The sequence below is a fragment of the Bos indicus x Bos taurus genome, chromosome 11, assembly GCF_003369695.1.
Source record: "Bos indicus x Bos taurus breed Angus x Brahman F1 hybrid chromosome 11, Bos_hybrid_MaternalHap_v2.0, whole genome shotgun sequence".
Taxonomy (NCBI): Eukaryota; Metazoa; Chordata; class Mammalia; order Artiodactyla; family Bovidae; genus Bos; species Bos indicus x Bos taurus.
This window is the reverse complement of record NC_040086.1, coordinates 96,846,024-96,861,652: the sequence shown is the minus strand read 5'-3', so window position 1 is coordinate 96,861,652 and position 15,629 is coordinate 96,846,024. Positions and strand designations below refer to the sequence as shown.

The following is a 15,629-nucleotide window of genomic DNA, read 5'->3' as shown; positions in this document are numbered from 1 at the left end:
GCCAAAGTACTGGAGCTTCAGCTTCAGCATCAGTTCTTCCACTGAATATTCAGATTTGATTTCCTTTAGGATTGACTAGTCTGACTCCTTGTTGTCCAAAGGACTCTTAAAAGAGTCTTCTCCAGCACCACAGTTCAAAAGCATCAATTCTTCAGTACTCAGCCTTTTTTATGGTCCAATTCTCACGTCCCTTCATGACTACTGACTGGAAAGAAAAGAAACTGGTCTTTTATCAAACCTAGCTTGCTGCTGCTGCTGCTGCTAAGTCGCTTCAGTCGTGTCCGACTCTGTGCGGCCCCAGAGACAACAGCCCACCAGGCTCCCCCGTCCCTGGGATTCTCCAGACAAGAACACTGGAGTGGGCTGCCATTTCCTTCTCCACACTAAGAAGCACTAATTTTGTCCATACAGAAAACACACATCTAGTTAAAAGGCTGTTCCTATCGCTATAAGCTCATCAGGTGATGGTAAGAGAAGGTGTCATTGCTGACAGTTTTGCAGGCCAAAGCATGGCCTGGGCTGCCTTCACATGGCCTATACCTCTCTCCAGATGCCACATGGGAAGCCAGGACACAGTCAACAGACGCTTCTGTGACAGGCCAGGGCAAGGAGAGCTGAGAGCTCCGGATGCCCATGAATGAGAGAAGACACCTGTCCACTGTCCACAGGGCATCTGGGAGGACACAGTGCAGTGAACAGATGTGGGCTCCGGAATTCACAGGGCTCAGCGTGTGTCTGGACACCATCACTTAACAGCAACATTCTCTTTGACACATGACTTTTAACTTCTCCCGGTTTCAGCTGACACATCTAGAAAATGGTGACAACCATCCCTGTCTTATAGGATCACTGTGAGAATTCAAGACAAGAGGAGCAGAATGCCTGGCACCTAATTGGTACTCTCTCTATATACGTATATGTGTGTACATATATGACTGTGTGTGTGCGTTCACAGGTGCCAGGCATTCTGTACCTCTTGTCTTGCATATTCACAAAGATTATATATTTATATGCTTATGTATCATAATTTTTTGGCAAAAGGGGAGTCAAATAGATGGGTTCATGTTCTGGTATATGGTTCCTGCCCAAAACACCAGATAGGAAATAATGGACTATTAACATGTTTGAACATCCATGTTTCAAAGCTGCTCTAAAAAATACTTAAAGGAGGCTGTTATATTGTCATGAGAAAAAAGCCTCATATCAAGAATTTCTTTTTTTTTGAAAGTCGCTCAGTTGTGTCTGACTCTTTGCAACCTCATGGACTATACAATCCATGGAATTCTCTAAGCCAGAATTCTGGAGTGGGTAGATGTTCCCTTCTCCAGGGGATCTTCCCAACCCAGGGACTGAACCCAGGTCTCCCGCATTGCAGGCAGATTCTTTACCAGCTGAGCCACAAGGGAAGCCCAAGAATTTTGGAGTGGATAGCCTTCCCTTCTCCGGTGGATCTTCCCAACCCAGGAACTGAACCAGGGTCTCCTGCATTGCAGACAGATTCTTTACCAACTGAACTATCAGGGAAGCCCTGATGTCAAGAATACATTGGAGAAAAATAGCAACACACGTGGTATGTCAACTGTAACCACAATCCAGGGCTTAGGTAGAATTCTGGTCACCTCTTGGCACAACTGAAAGGTGACCCAAGATCAGTGGATTTCTGGGAAGCATGGGATGCATCCCAAAGCATACCATCCCCGGGGCTGAGCAGGACATGAAAATAAACAGGTGGCTTTGTCCCCCCAAGGGGCTGGGGCTCGTCACGGGCACTGAGGTGAAATGCTGCCGCTACTGGAAGCTCAGTAGTGACATGGATGGCAACGCAGAGTCCGAGCAGTTCCACCTCTGGGTCCATCCACCGAGAGCAAGCCAGCCGTGGACATCAGCACAGAGTGAGTGACTACTGCTTGGTGAAGCCTGCGGGCCTGCGTGTCTGAACCAGAGATACAGGGCCCAGAGCTCCATCCCAGGTGCAAACAGACTGGCATTTCTCCTGCCAGACTCAAGGAGATTGTTGGCCAAGTGCTCCTCACACGTGGATTAATTCTGCCATCCTGGGGAGCAGAAAGACCTCGTGAAAACATAAGATTTGAGCTGAGAGCTCAGAGGGCCTTGGAAATCTCTCCCGCAATTCAAGTTTACTCCCAATCTGGAAGAACTGGCAGGATGTTTGCAGTGTCATTTAGGAAAAGAACCAAAAGTCTGCTAATGTGAAAATGAGAAAACTTCCTTTTGATCCTGCCATCAGTTCTAGGGTTTGCTACATGAATTTCCAAATCATGTATTAAAACAGTAACTTTACGTTTCATAGTTTTTCAGATGGTTCAAGTTTCAAATATTATTATCCCTGCTCAGACCATCAGTCAAAAATGTGCTTATTTCATTCAAGATAAACCAGAAAAACCAGAACAGAGGTCACCAGGCTGAAAATAGACTGGTTGGTCCCAAACACACCATCAGAAACTATTCAGAAGAAGCTCTCCCATTTCTATATTCTCAGTTCTGGCCCAAAAGGATGCAGTGTCCAGAGCAAGAATACATCGATAGATAGGTAACATCATTGGGGTATAAATTACATGTCATTTTACTACAAAGCCGAACACATGTAGCAAGGTTGAGTAAGGTTTTGAGTAATCCTCCCTTTGAAGCCGGAGCACTGCAAGGCAGGTAGTTTAACCGAAGGGAAGGGTGTGTGTAGGAGTGGGGACTTGCAGGGCAAGATCAGGGTCCTGTCCCTTTTCACAGCTAGTCCCCAGGCTCCTAGGAGTATGGCACAGCCTCGACAGGAACAGGAGACAATGAGGCCCTCTGGTTCCTGCTGTCATGGGAGCATGTGCCTGTGATGAGAACACACATCACCATCTCACAGGTCTCATGACAAGTCTCTTAATGGCCTCTCCTTGTTTTTGAAAATAAAGCCTTCATACAGGATGTCCACTTCATGCAGTGCTGAAGAATTGATGCTTTTGAACTGTCGTGTTGGAGAAGACCCTTGAGAGTCCCTTGGACTGCAAGGAGACCCAACCAGTCCATCCTAAAGGAAATCAGTCCTGAATGTTCATTGGAAGGATGGATGTTGAAGCTGAAACTCCAATACTTTGGGCACCTGATGCGAAGAGCTGACTCATTTGAAAAGACCCTGATGCTGGGAAAGATTGAAGGTGAGAGGAGAAGGGGATCACAGAGAATGAGATGGTTGGATGGCATCACCGACTCAATGGACATGAGTTTGAGTAAAGTCCAGGAGTTGGTGATGGACAGGGAGGCCTGGTGTGCTGCAGTCCATGGGGTCGCAAAGAGTCGGACATGACTGAGTGACTGAACTGAACAGGATGTCCAGAGTACAGGAGCTCCAACACTCTGGCCACCTAATGTGAAGAGCCAGCTCACTGGAAAAGACCCTGATGCTGGGAAACACTGAGGGCAAAAGGAGAAGGAGGGCAGCAAAGGATGAGAAGGTTAGATAGCATCACCGACACAAACGTGAGCAAGCTCCAGGAGACGGTGAAGGACAGGAGCCTGGCGTGCTGCAGTTCGTGGGGTCGTAAAGAGTCAGACATGACTGACAGACTGAGCAACAGCAACAGGATGTCCAGTTAAACTGGTAGCCTGGCAACAACTTCCTTCACCCTAACCCCTTCCCCCATCTCCTTCCTCCTAGTCCAGGGCCCCCTAGAAATCCAGGCTTTTTAAAGAAACGGCCAATCTCCACATATTACAGGACAATTCTCTGGAGATGCGGCCTTTAGGACGAAGAGACCTAGCAGAGTCCATCACAATACGGCCCTAAAGCAAGAGAGCAAGGTGGTTTTCTGTGGATAAGTGACAGCAAATCAGCCAAAAAGAAAACAAACTGGTTTCTACATATGCTGAACGTATGTTTTCCCTCTAATGGTGGCTGACTAAATCCCCTCTTCCCAGCCACAAGCTTAGTACAAGGAAGGCTCCCTGCTCCACCCACACTGGGTCCAAATAAACAAAAACGTTGTTGGCAGAAACAGTGGGCTGTCTTATAATAAAAAATATCTATAAATTTGCATTGAGATCACTCCGAATGAGCCTTAGGATGGCTTCAGGGAACAAAAAGCAATCGGCTGCAAAGATGGATTCCTGCCTCTCCTCCTAGAACTGCTGTGTCTGACAATTTTAGAATCTTGTGTCAAGGAAATGCAAATTAAAGAGGAAGACACCATTCGTGGTCCAACAGCCATCACAACTAATGGGGCTATGAGTTGCTCTGTTCTTTTTGCAAAGTAATCTGATAGTAACCTATTAAAAACATTAACATTTAATTTCATTTTTAATGTCAAACTTAGAAAAAATCTACAAGAATAACATGATAAACTCTATAACCTTTCACCTCGCTTCACTACTGATATTTATTAACATTTGGCCTCATTTACTTTATTTTTACGTAAATAATTATATAAGTATATAATTTTTTTTTCTGAACCATTTGAGAGTAAAATGCAGCTATTATGACTCTTCACCTTTTAATCCTTCAGCAGTTGATTTCCCAAGAACAAGATGACCCTCTTACATAATGATAAGATTATTACACTCAAGAAATTTATTGTTGTTACATCAGTATTATCTAATATACAGTCACATTCAGAATTTTCAAATTATCCCAATCCTGTTTTTTATAGCAATTTTTTCTTCATCCAGGATCAAGCATTATGTTTAGATATTATCTCCTATAAGGTGAAATGCGCATACTGTCGACTCAGCAATCCCAACACCTACAGAAAGAAAAGCACTGGTTTATAAGAAGACATATGGAGAAAGATCTACATTTAGATACAGAGATGAATATAGATGTTTACTGAACCATTATTTGTAGTAGTAAAAATATGCAAGTAATCTCAAAGACCATCAAAAAAGGAACTTTTTGGAAAAAATTATGGTACATCCAGACTCTGGGATACTATGCAGCCTTAAGAACAGAGGATTAAATTTATACATACGATCTATTGATAATAAAGACAAGTTCCAGCACTGCTTTTTGTTCAGCTTTCAGCCACTGGGGAGAAAGCCTGAGATCTAGCTACAGAGCACCCCCACTAGAACAACTACAACCTCCGAAAGGAGTTTAACCCTTTTTACTGTAAAATGACACATTAACAGAAAACCACGCTAAACAAATGCATGGTTTGATGACTTACTGCGAGGCGAACACTTTAAAACCGCCACCCACATTAAGAAACAGCCACTCCAATAGATGGATACATGGGCCCAAACGTGTGTTATACACGCACAACAGAATATTATTTGACCTAAAAGAGAAAGGAAATTCTGACACATGCGACTATATAGGTGAACCTCAAAGACATTATGCTAAGCGAAATAAGCTACAAAAAGACACTGTATGGTTCCATCTACGTGAGAACCCTGCAGTAGTCACATTCACAGACACAGAAAGTAAGTGGTGGAGGTTGCGGGGATGAAGAGTTGTTTAAGGGGTACAGAGTTTGGGGCCGTCAAGATGAAAACAGCTCTGAAGATGGGCTGCATGGTACTGTGGATGTACTTAACACAAATGAACCGTACACTTAAGATGGTTGAGATGGTCATGTTTGTGTTACATATAGTTCTCCATGATTAAGAAAAAAAAGAGGAGTCACCCCAGAGTTCCTCCATGTGCCCTGTCCCAATCACAAGTCCCTCCCTCCGTGAAAAGTAACCACTATCTTGACTTCCCTCAAGTTCCTCTATAATTTTATCACCCAAGTAGTCTACCAAGACTATTGGTATTGACCATTCCGGGTTGCCTCATAGTATAATCTTTCAGTACGTAGGCTTGAATCTTTTATTTTGTGACCATCTTCTTATAGTTTAATTACCTGTTCAGTTTCCCTGTATTTTATTCTCCTCTTTCAGGGATTTATATTATGTTGGGTATGTTGGTATATGTATCCGATGTTGGGTCTTCTTTGCCTATCATTAATATTTATCGCTATTTTTCAAGGTCTTCTTATCTCTTCATTTATTTTGATCTTAAACTTTTTCCTCCCTTAAGGCATTTTCTGTTATGTTTATCTATTCTTGTGCTCAACTTTCATTTTCAAAATAAGTTTTATTTCCAGTGTTTTCCTAACTCTGCCACCTCATTTCTGAAATTTATATATGTCAGATTTATGTTGTTCATGACTCACAGTGTGATCTTAACTTCTTCTCTTAGCTAATTTTGAAATAGAAAGTTACAGTTTTCATCTGTTTTGTGGCATGTCTCTCTGGCAAGCTTTCATTATCTACAGGATTCTCTCCTTACTCTTTGTTTTTCTTGTAATAACTGAAAAACTTGACATCAGTAATTTTTGGTAGCTTTCCGAACTTCATATAGCTTTTCTTTTACTTTCATGTCATCTTCAACAACAGGCAGCTGCTTTTTGAGATTCCACACACACACAAACACAAATTCATTTAAACCTCCCTTTTCCTTAACTGTAACTTTCCCTATCCTGATCATCTTTGGTCTACTCCCAAGCTGAATTCCTTTTTGGTACAGACCCTTGTTCTGGAAGTAAGCCCTGGTTGACTGGTTTCAAGAGCTCTTAAGGGTTGGTTCACAGATCTCTTCTAGCCGTCCATTATCTGAGTGGTCAAAATTCCTCTCAATTTCAGTTGCTATTCTCACGTTGACCTGCTGAACTTTCCGGTGAATTCCCGTTGGAAATTTTGGGGTTCTTCTATCCCCTAGTCTGTCAAATGCCCCAGTACGTACTTCTGCTTTCTTTAGACTGAAGCTGATGCTCTGCAGGGCTTGTTGACACCAGTGGCATATCCTCAAGCTACTGGTATTTGAGATTTGATAGGGATAACTTAACACCCAGTTTTACTGTAAATACTGCTCAAGGGTTTGAGGGTTTGCTATCTAGCTGTTATGGATGTTTTTATGTGGGGATTCAGGGAGAATAAAGAACTATGCTGCTGCCACTGCCATCTTCCCAGAATCACTCAAGTGATTTTTTTTTACTGGACTCTTGGGACTGGCTTTTTTCTTTCTTTCGTATTATTAGACAGGAAACTAAAATACCAGGTGGTCTGGTTCAGTTCCAACACCTGGCAACTCCAATGCTTCCCCAAAGACCAAAGACTCCAGGGGACCTGGCTTCACATCTAAGCTGAGGACATACTGGCTCTGGCAGGAGCAGCCAATTTTTAACACTGAGCTCTCAGAGCACTCACCGCCCTTCCCTTCAGTCTTCCCAGCTTGGGGCAGGTGGAGCAACACTCTAGGGCTGAGACTAGAAAACTGGGCCCGCAGTCTTGCTGAGGGGTCCTGCTGGACAATGCTGTTCTGGGTGCAGCCTGCACCCAGTCGCTCAGTTGTGTTCAACTCTTTGCGGCCCTGTGGCCCCATGCATCCACCAGGCCCCTCTTGTCTGCGGAATTTTCCAGGCAAGAATACTGGAGTGGTTGCCACTTCCTCCTCCAGGAGATGCTTTCAACCCAGGGATCGAACCCGAGTCTCCTGAGTCTCTTGCACTGACAGGTGGATTCTTTACCACTAGCACCACCTGCGAAGCCCCTTCTCTGCTATTCCATGTGGCGAGTAACTGCAAAGGGATTTTGTTGTTGTTGTTTGGCTGTGCTGCACGGCTTGCCTAATGTCAGTTCCCCAGCTGGGAGACTGAACATGGGCCACAGCAGCGACAGCCCAGAATCCTAACCACTAGGCCAAAGGGAACTCCCAAGCAAAGGGACTTTGAAACCTCATTGTTACTTCGTCCTTTTCACGAAGCAAGGGAAAAAAAATAATCAAAAATACAACAAGCAAATAAAAGCAAATAGATTATAGAAGCTACGTCATCAGCCAGCAAGGTCCATGACGTCTTCTAGAGGAGACAGAGGCACTACAGCCTGATGCCTGAGAGGACAGACTAGCTCTGCACCGCCCAATACAGTGCTCACTGGCCACACGTGGCTACTGAGCATCTGAAGTGTCGCCAGCACGCCAACTTCAGAAGACACATTGAGCTTTGAAGATTTAATGTGAAAAAACAACTCAAGGTACCTCAATAATTTCATGTTGCTTACAGATTGAAGTGACATTTTAGACATACTAAGTTAAATAAAAAATATTTTTTAAACAATTTCACCTTTTTAATGTGGCTATTAAAAATTTTTTAATTGCATATGTGACTCAGACTATATTTCTGTTGGTCTAAGAAATCAAAGGCTGGTCTAAGAAATCACTTCCTAGGTGGTGCCAGTGGTAAAGAATCTGCCTGCCAATGCAGGAGATGCAAGAGTCTCAGGTTCGATCCCTCGGTCAGGAAGATCCCCAGGAGGAGGAAATGGTAACCCACTCTAGTGGTCTTGTCTGGAAAATTCCATGGACAGAGAAGCCTGGTCGGCTACAGTCCATGGGGCTGCAAAGAGTTGGACACAACTGAGCTACTGAGCACACACACAGGATGCCGGAAGTCCTGGTTTTAAAGCCCAGACAGACAGTGCCGCTTACTATTCACGTGAAGGGCCGACTTTCCTCTCTACGTATTCACCTGCTCACCAACATACAGGGAATAATAAATAGACCTAATTTGCAAGCCTGTTGTGAAAACTAAGTTAGATTAATGCATGTAAACATTTAGTACAAGACCTAGACAAAGCAAGTGCTCCAAAGTGGAAGCTGCCCTTGTTATCATCACCTAGCATCAGGTGAGAAACCAAAAGATGAAGGTTTCAGACCTGGCTCTGCCCACATCTGGTTCTATGATCCAGGTTTAAAAAAAAAATCTCTTAGATCCTCTATTTCTTTCTTAGAAAGTCAGGAGCTAATAATCTGCCTTATTGAGTTGTTCTAAGGACTGAATTCATCTCATCAACATGTATTTACTGAGTACCTACTATGAGTAGGGCACCGTTCTGGGCAATGGGGAGAGAGCAGTGAAGAAGTCAGATAAAGTTCCTATTCTTTGGGAGTTGGCATTCTAGTGGAGAAGGGCCATGTGAAACACTATTACAGAATGTAATGTCTGGAGAGATACGAAGGAAACAGAGCAGGGTCAGGGCAGAGCTGTAGAGATGCTACCTTAGCGGGTAAAATGCCTGTTCCAGGGCTGACATCTTAAGAGAGATGGTGAGACGTGTGGGAAAGCGCCATTAGGACAGAAGGAAGAAGCAGCACCGGGCCCCGGGGCAGGGGGATGTCGGGTGAGCCTGGAGAAGAAAGCTGCAGCCAGTGTGCGGCTGGATAGCAAGGAGGGGCACGAGAGGAGGCTCGGCCAGACCCCGGGGCACCGGGGGCCTTGAGAGGAAGGCCAGGTCTCCTAGTACGAGCGGACCTCTAGAGAGTTTCACACAGGTTCTAAAAGGCTCCCTCAGACACACTGAGAGGCGACCCACGTGTGGGGCTCAGCGCGGGGCTTGCCTTGTTGCAACAAGGTAAACGTAGGAGCAAGTGATGGCAGAGCAAAGAGATGTGGCACACTTGGCTCCACAGGCCCCCAGAGGGCACAACCCTGTCAGAGCAAGGGGCCCTGGAATAAGCGGCCATGGTCAGCAACACCGGTGGCTCCCCAGAGACGTGCAGCGTGAGTCAGCACTTTGCAGTCGGGTCACCCCAGAGCCAGCGTCCTCCGACAACCCTCACAGTGCAAAAGGCAGACAGCAGGTCACAGCTCTATGAGGAGCCTGGTCTGCTCCTCTGACACAAAGCCCCACGGCCAGACCCGCAGCAACACACTGGCTGGTGGGAAAACGATTCTGAAACATGTGTAATTACAAAATCCATTCAAATGATATTGTCTATCATTGTAGAGAACAGTCATTGTGAAAATATAGAAAGCACAATAAAAAGAAATTAAATTCCAATCTTCTAGACTCTTACAACCAGAAACCACAGTCAGTAATATTTGGCTATATAGATATTCAGATACTTGTGAATATGTAAACATCAAATATTTTCTTATGTAAATATAAATATTTATGTGTTGTGCATGCTTTTTTAAAAACAGCACTATTCTCTATAACTTGTGTGGTAACCTGCTGCTTTTAACTTTTGTTGTTCAGTCACTCAGTCGTGTCTGACTCTTTGCGACCCCATGGACTGCAACACGTCAGGCTTCCCTGTCCTTCACTATCTCCCAGAATTTGCTCAAACTCATGTCCATTGAGGTGGTGATGCCTTCCAACCATCTCATCCTCTGTCGTCCCCTTCTCCTCCTGCCTTCAATCTTGCCCAGCAACAGGATTTTTTCCAATGAGTCAGCTCTTCGCATCAGGTGGCCAAAGCACAGGAGCTTCAGCTTCAGCATCAGTCCTTCCAATGAATATTCAGGGTTGATTTCCTTTAGGAAAGGTGTGACTGGCTAGCCAGGGTTTGACTGGCTCCTTTCACTTACTATTCATATGTATTGTATAAGCCTTCCAAGGTGGTTAAATTTCACCTTGTTTTTTTTTTTTTTTACTCTTTCAAAGCCATTTATTATTTTGCTTTTATATAATTGTATAAAATATGCATCATACATTTCTTCCTTATTTCTTTTTCTAATTTTGATCTTCACACCAAGGCAACAAGTATTCAAATTAATTCTGTATACAGATAGGTATAGATAGATAGGTGTATATAGATAGGTATATATGTAGGTTTTTCTACAGATAGAAAAACAAAGGTTTTTCTCCTCAAACAATTTTTCCAAATCAGGTATTAAAATACATCTTCTGAAAATATTTATAGGCACTTAAATTTTCAAGAATTTTTACTGAAATATAGTTTACAATGCTGTGCTAGTTTCAAGTGTGCAACAAAGTGATTCAGTTACACTTACACACACACACACACATTCTTTTTTTACACTCTCTTCCATTATAGGTTAATCTGAGACACTGAGTATTGTTCCCTGGGTGTCCTTTCTGATTATCTATTTTATATACAGTGTGCGCTCAGTTGTGTCCAACTCTTTGCAGCCCCATGGACTGCAGCCCTCCAGGCTCCTCTGTCTATGGAATTTTCCTTAATTTCTCCCCCCGCCCACCCAGATAGCATCCTTTTTTAATGCTCCATGGGATTCATGAAGTATTCATAAAGAACACTTTATTCAGCAATACTTGGGTTGTTTCCAAGTTGAGCAAACAACTGTGAGCAGTCATCACCATCCCACCCCCCACCCCCGAGCTTCCTGTGGCGGTGCCCAGCCTCCCACATCTGTTCTGACACTTACGGCAAACTCCTCGGGAGTCACTTTCAGGACATCGAAGACAACGGCGTCGTAGCTCTTGCTGGCATAGTCGCAGCTCTGGCCCTCCAGAGAGTCTGAGCTGCTGCTGCCCTGCGGAGGACAGGGAGAGATGGGGCCCCCTGAGCAGTCTGGCTGACTCCACCATCACTGACGCCCACACCTCAGAAGTGAGAGCGGCAGGACGGAACAATGATAAGCGCTTCTGCTGTTCAGTGCTGTACTCCATTCCAGGCACTGTGTTAAGCCCTTCATGTGCATAATCTAACTTAATTCTCATAACAGCTCTCTGATGATGCACTATTATTAGTCCCATTCTACAGATAAGGAAGTAGAGGCCATGCCCCTTGCCCAGCATACCTCAGCCAGGAAAGTGAAGAGCCAGAGGCAAGCCCAGTCGCGAGTCTCCCCCAGTCACTCTACCCCAACTGCTTCCGGCTGCCTGTGGGTGACGGCTGAAAAGATACAGCCCACCCTTCACTCCTTAGGAGGCCTGAGGGGATCACCTGTTTTGTTACGTGTTTTTAAACATCACCTGGTTTCACCTTTATTTTTTCTACTTGAAGTTCATTGCAGGAAATTATTATACAAAATGTCAAATTGGCTCTCAAGGCTTGTTTCACGTAGGGGCCACTTGGAATTCAAAGCCTGTTAGCTGATGAGGTGAGAGGTAACGCTGGCTTTGGAGATGGCGTGAAAGTTATACTTAGTAGAGCCCCTTGTTAAGAAGAACACCGAGAGGCCGGCATGTAAAGGAAAGGTCTTCCGTTAAAGAGCAAGTTAAACTCCCCAGATGTGGCCAGTTTCATGAAACCCAACACTGCGGGGATCCCAGAACCTTGAACATACCTTCCTTTCAATTTTATTTAATTTCACCAAATTCTACTTTGGGGAACCAGTCGAGCTTACCACCCCAAAATTGTGCCCTGTTCATAAACACTTTTATTCGTTTCAACCTGTGAAGAGGGATTTTGTGGTTTCCATTAACCTCAACATCTTGGACTGAGATTTAGAGAATATGCTTTTATTAATTCCCCTTTATTTCACTCTTTCCAAAATGGCTATATCTGGAAAAACTTTGCAATCTTACTGGAAACTAGAGGGTTTTTAGGCCAGGGAGGGAAACCAATAGTCAACAACTGAAAATGTGAGGTTACAAGGAGGAGCTGAAACTTAAACCTGTAGACTTCAATAGTCCTGTGTCATTTAAAGGCTTACAAATGAGTCTACTATACCAAAATCTCTAAAATGATCTTAAGATGCTCTGAGCTCTGAAATCAGACAGGCCTGCTTAGAATGCCAGCTCCAAGCAAGCTGCAGTCTGACTTCTTCAGTTCGCTGTGCCTCAGCGACCATCGGTAAAAGGGCACCATTAGAACCTACTCCCCGGCTGTGGCACTTCTATAAAATGCAGCTTACAAAGCAGCTGGCAGGATCCCCTCCCTGGGTGACACTGTTTCAAGGGACCTGGGAGTGGAGGGTGAGGGGACGGCCATTGCGATGGGACATTCTCCCCTGAGAAGAATGTGTGCTGAACTTCTGAAAAGTAATCAAGACTAATCCTGAGTGCTTCTGGAACTGGCCGTCTATTCGATCGCTCAGTCTCATGAACTCCGAACTCGGAGCTGGCGGCTACCGATAAACCTCTTTGCACGCCCACGATCCCCTCCCACGGAGCAGCCTGGAGCAGCTGACGCAGCTGACTTTCTTCCAGGGAGTGTCGTGTCATCGTGGTTGGGACCAGTGGCTCCAAAGTCACAGAAGCCTGGCTGTCAATCTCTGCCAGCTGTGTGATCTGAAGTCAGTTCATCCACCACTCCTTGCCTCAGTTTCCTCACCTATTAACTGGGGGTCAAACAACAGCCTGTGCCTGCTGGGGTTATTGTGAGGATTAAATGAGATCATGCCTGTGGAATGCACCAAAAAAGTGCCCGGTATATGAAAGTGAAAGTGAAGTCCCTCAGTCGTGTCCAGCTCTTTGCGACCCCATGGACTATAGCCTATCAGGCTCCTCGGTCCATGGGATTTTCCAGGCAAGGGTGCTGGAGTGGATTGCCATTTCCTTCTCCAGGGGATCTTCCCAACCCAGGAACCGAACCCGGGTCTCCCGCATTGCAGGCAGACGCTTTACCGTCTGACCCACCAGGGAATATAGTAATACAGCTGCCCGGTATATAGTAAGCACTAAATCATGGGTGGGTATCTGCATAAATATGTCACTCAGTCACCAAAATGTATTGAGCACTTCAATAAGATATGTATTCGTTCATAGGTTCATTTGACACATATTATTGAGCACTCACCACTCTCTGGATACACTTGTACATGCATATTCGTATAGATACATATATATGTACACATATACAGCATGTATGTGTGTGGTTACACTTATATGTGTATGGATGCATATGTATGCTGCTGCTGCTGCTAAGTCGCGTCAGTCGTGTCTGACTCTGTGCGACCCCGTAGACGGAAGCCCACCAGGCTCCCCCGTCCCTGGGATTCTCCAGGCAAGAACACTGGAGTAGGCTGCCATTTCCTTCTCCAACACATGAAAGTGAAAATTGAAAGGGAAGTCGCTCAGTCATGTCCAACTCTTAGCGACCCCATGGACTGCAGCCTACCAGGCTCCTCCATCCATGGGATTTTCCAGGCAAGAGTACTGCAGTGGGGTGCCATTGCCTTCTCCGATTCATATGTATAAACAGAGACTAGAAAAGAAAGAAGTTTTACTCTAGATGGAATGTAAACTGTAAATGGAAATGGAAGTCTGATTCCTCCAGTTACCAAACAGAGTCCATTCCTGGAATTTCAGGTTTTATAACTTTCCTGTAACACCCCATTGCACTTGCCCCAAACACACACACTCATACAAGGGGCCTTATTAATCACAAGCTGCCCCAGATACATTCAGTGGTGGTGGTGGTGGTGGTGGTGATGATGATGCAGTAACTTTATTTAAACCTATATTGGCGCCATCTGGGAATTTTAACAGGTACCCTTAAGTCTGCTTTCAGAACCACAGATCAAACTAAGGAATTTTTTTAAAAGGGTGATAAGCAATGGATTAACCCCTGTGACTTCTAGCTGATTGCACAGGCTCATTTCAAAAGCCCAACTCGACTGGGAGGGCCTAATGAGAGCAGAACTCAGAGCTCCCCTCTTGCCCATTTGTCACAGGAGCCTGGCGATACACATCTGACACGATGGACTCCCCGAGCCTCAGATGACACCCCGCCCTCTGCCCGCCTCCGGTCCATTATGGAACTTGAAAACCAAACTCCCAAACCTCTAGGGCAGGGGCCGGAGCCCAAGCCACTCTCGACCACCAGCCCTTACAGCCGTTTCCTCCTAAGCAAGGTAAACATGAGCGCAAGGCCAGCTGGAAACCCTTCTGTCTGACTTCATCCTGGAATGTGCGACTTACTTATAATCAGCCGCAGCTTGGCCTGGGGAAGGTCTGATCCCTTCTTGCCACCAAAATGGAATGTGGCACTTGCTACAACTGGACGGGGCAGGTATTTGCTTTTCTTTGAAGAGAACGACTTCAGAAAACACCCTGATCCTCAAGGCTGACTGCCTCCCAAATCTCACGTCTGGCGTGGCCGAGGCCTCGGGAAGGCTAAGAATGGTGGCATTCACAGAGCCCTGCAGCCCCCAGGCCTTGACTCAGGGGGCCTGGGTCAGATGCAAGGGCCCCTCCCCACAGCTCCCTCCCCGCCAGCCCCGTCCTCCCAGCGCCGTACCTGTGGAGTGGCGGAGGTGACCAACACGCTAGCCATCAGACCATTCCTCTTGTACATAGTCTCCAGGCCACAGAGAGCTTCAGGGCAGCCTCTGTCGGTGACATAACCTGTCTGGAGAAGTCCTGCAAGGCAAAGGCACGCATAAAAACCAGCCTTCAAATCCAACCTAATCCCACCCTGGGAGAGAGCTGTGCTGGACTCGAGCACGTGACCCCAGAGGATACCCTCAAAGAAAGGTTACAAGCTGTGGTCTTCAGGCTAAATATGGCCCACAAATGTGGTCTGTTAGGCTTGTGCAGGTTTTAGGAATTTTTTTGAAATTAATCACCAACACTTAAAATGGAAAGGTTTCACATAGAATTCTGGGTTTCTGACTTTCCTGGTGGCACTGGGTCCACTTTCCTGCGTGATGGCCATCAGCTGGACTGAGCAGCGCTGCTCCTCGTACTGAAGGGCTTCCTAGGGGCGTTCCAGACTGCACTTGGCCTGGGTGGCCACTTGGGAGCCTGCCTGGCCCTGCTAGGTGCCAGTTTGTGACCTCTGTTTCAGTCTACTGTCCTCTAAAGGACCAACCCGCCTTACACATCTCAAGGAATTCAACTGATGAAATAACTTGAACTAATCAAGGGATAAAATCTTAATATACTGGAGACTTTATTTTCACACTTATTATTAAATGTTGGACTATATCATGAAAATG

General features: G+C 45.4%; 1 protein-coding gene across 13 annotated transcripts in view; it reads right to left on the bottom strand.

Moving 5' to 3' along the window:
• Positions 1 to 15,629, bottom strand: part of RALGPS1 (Ral GEF with PH domain and SH3 binding motif 1) — a 302,934-nt gene that overhangs the window by 255,029 nt on the left and 32,276 nt on the right. For all 13 annotated transcript variants that reach the window (XM_027556304.1, XM_027556297.1, XM_027556305.1 and 10 more), the window contains exons 3-4: positions 14,930 to 15,051; positions 11,169 to 11,276 (exon numbers count right to left, since the gene is read on the bottom strand). In XM_027556304.1, the coding sequence (XP_027412105.1) occupies positions 11,169 to 11,276; positions 14,930 to 14,986 (165 nt within the window). In that variant the 5' untranslated portion in view covers positions 14,987 to 15,051. The remainder of the gene's footprint in view (positions 1 to 11,168; positions 11,277 to 14,929; positions 15,052 to 15,629) is intronic.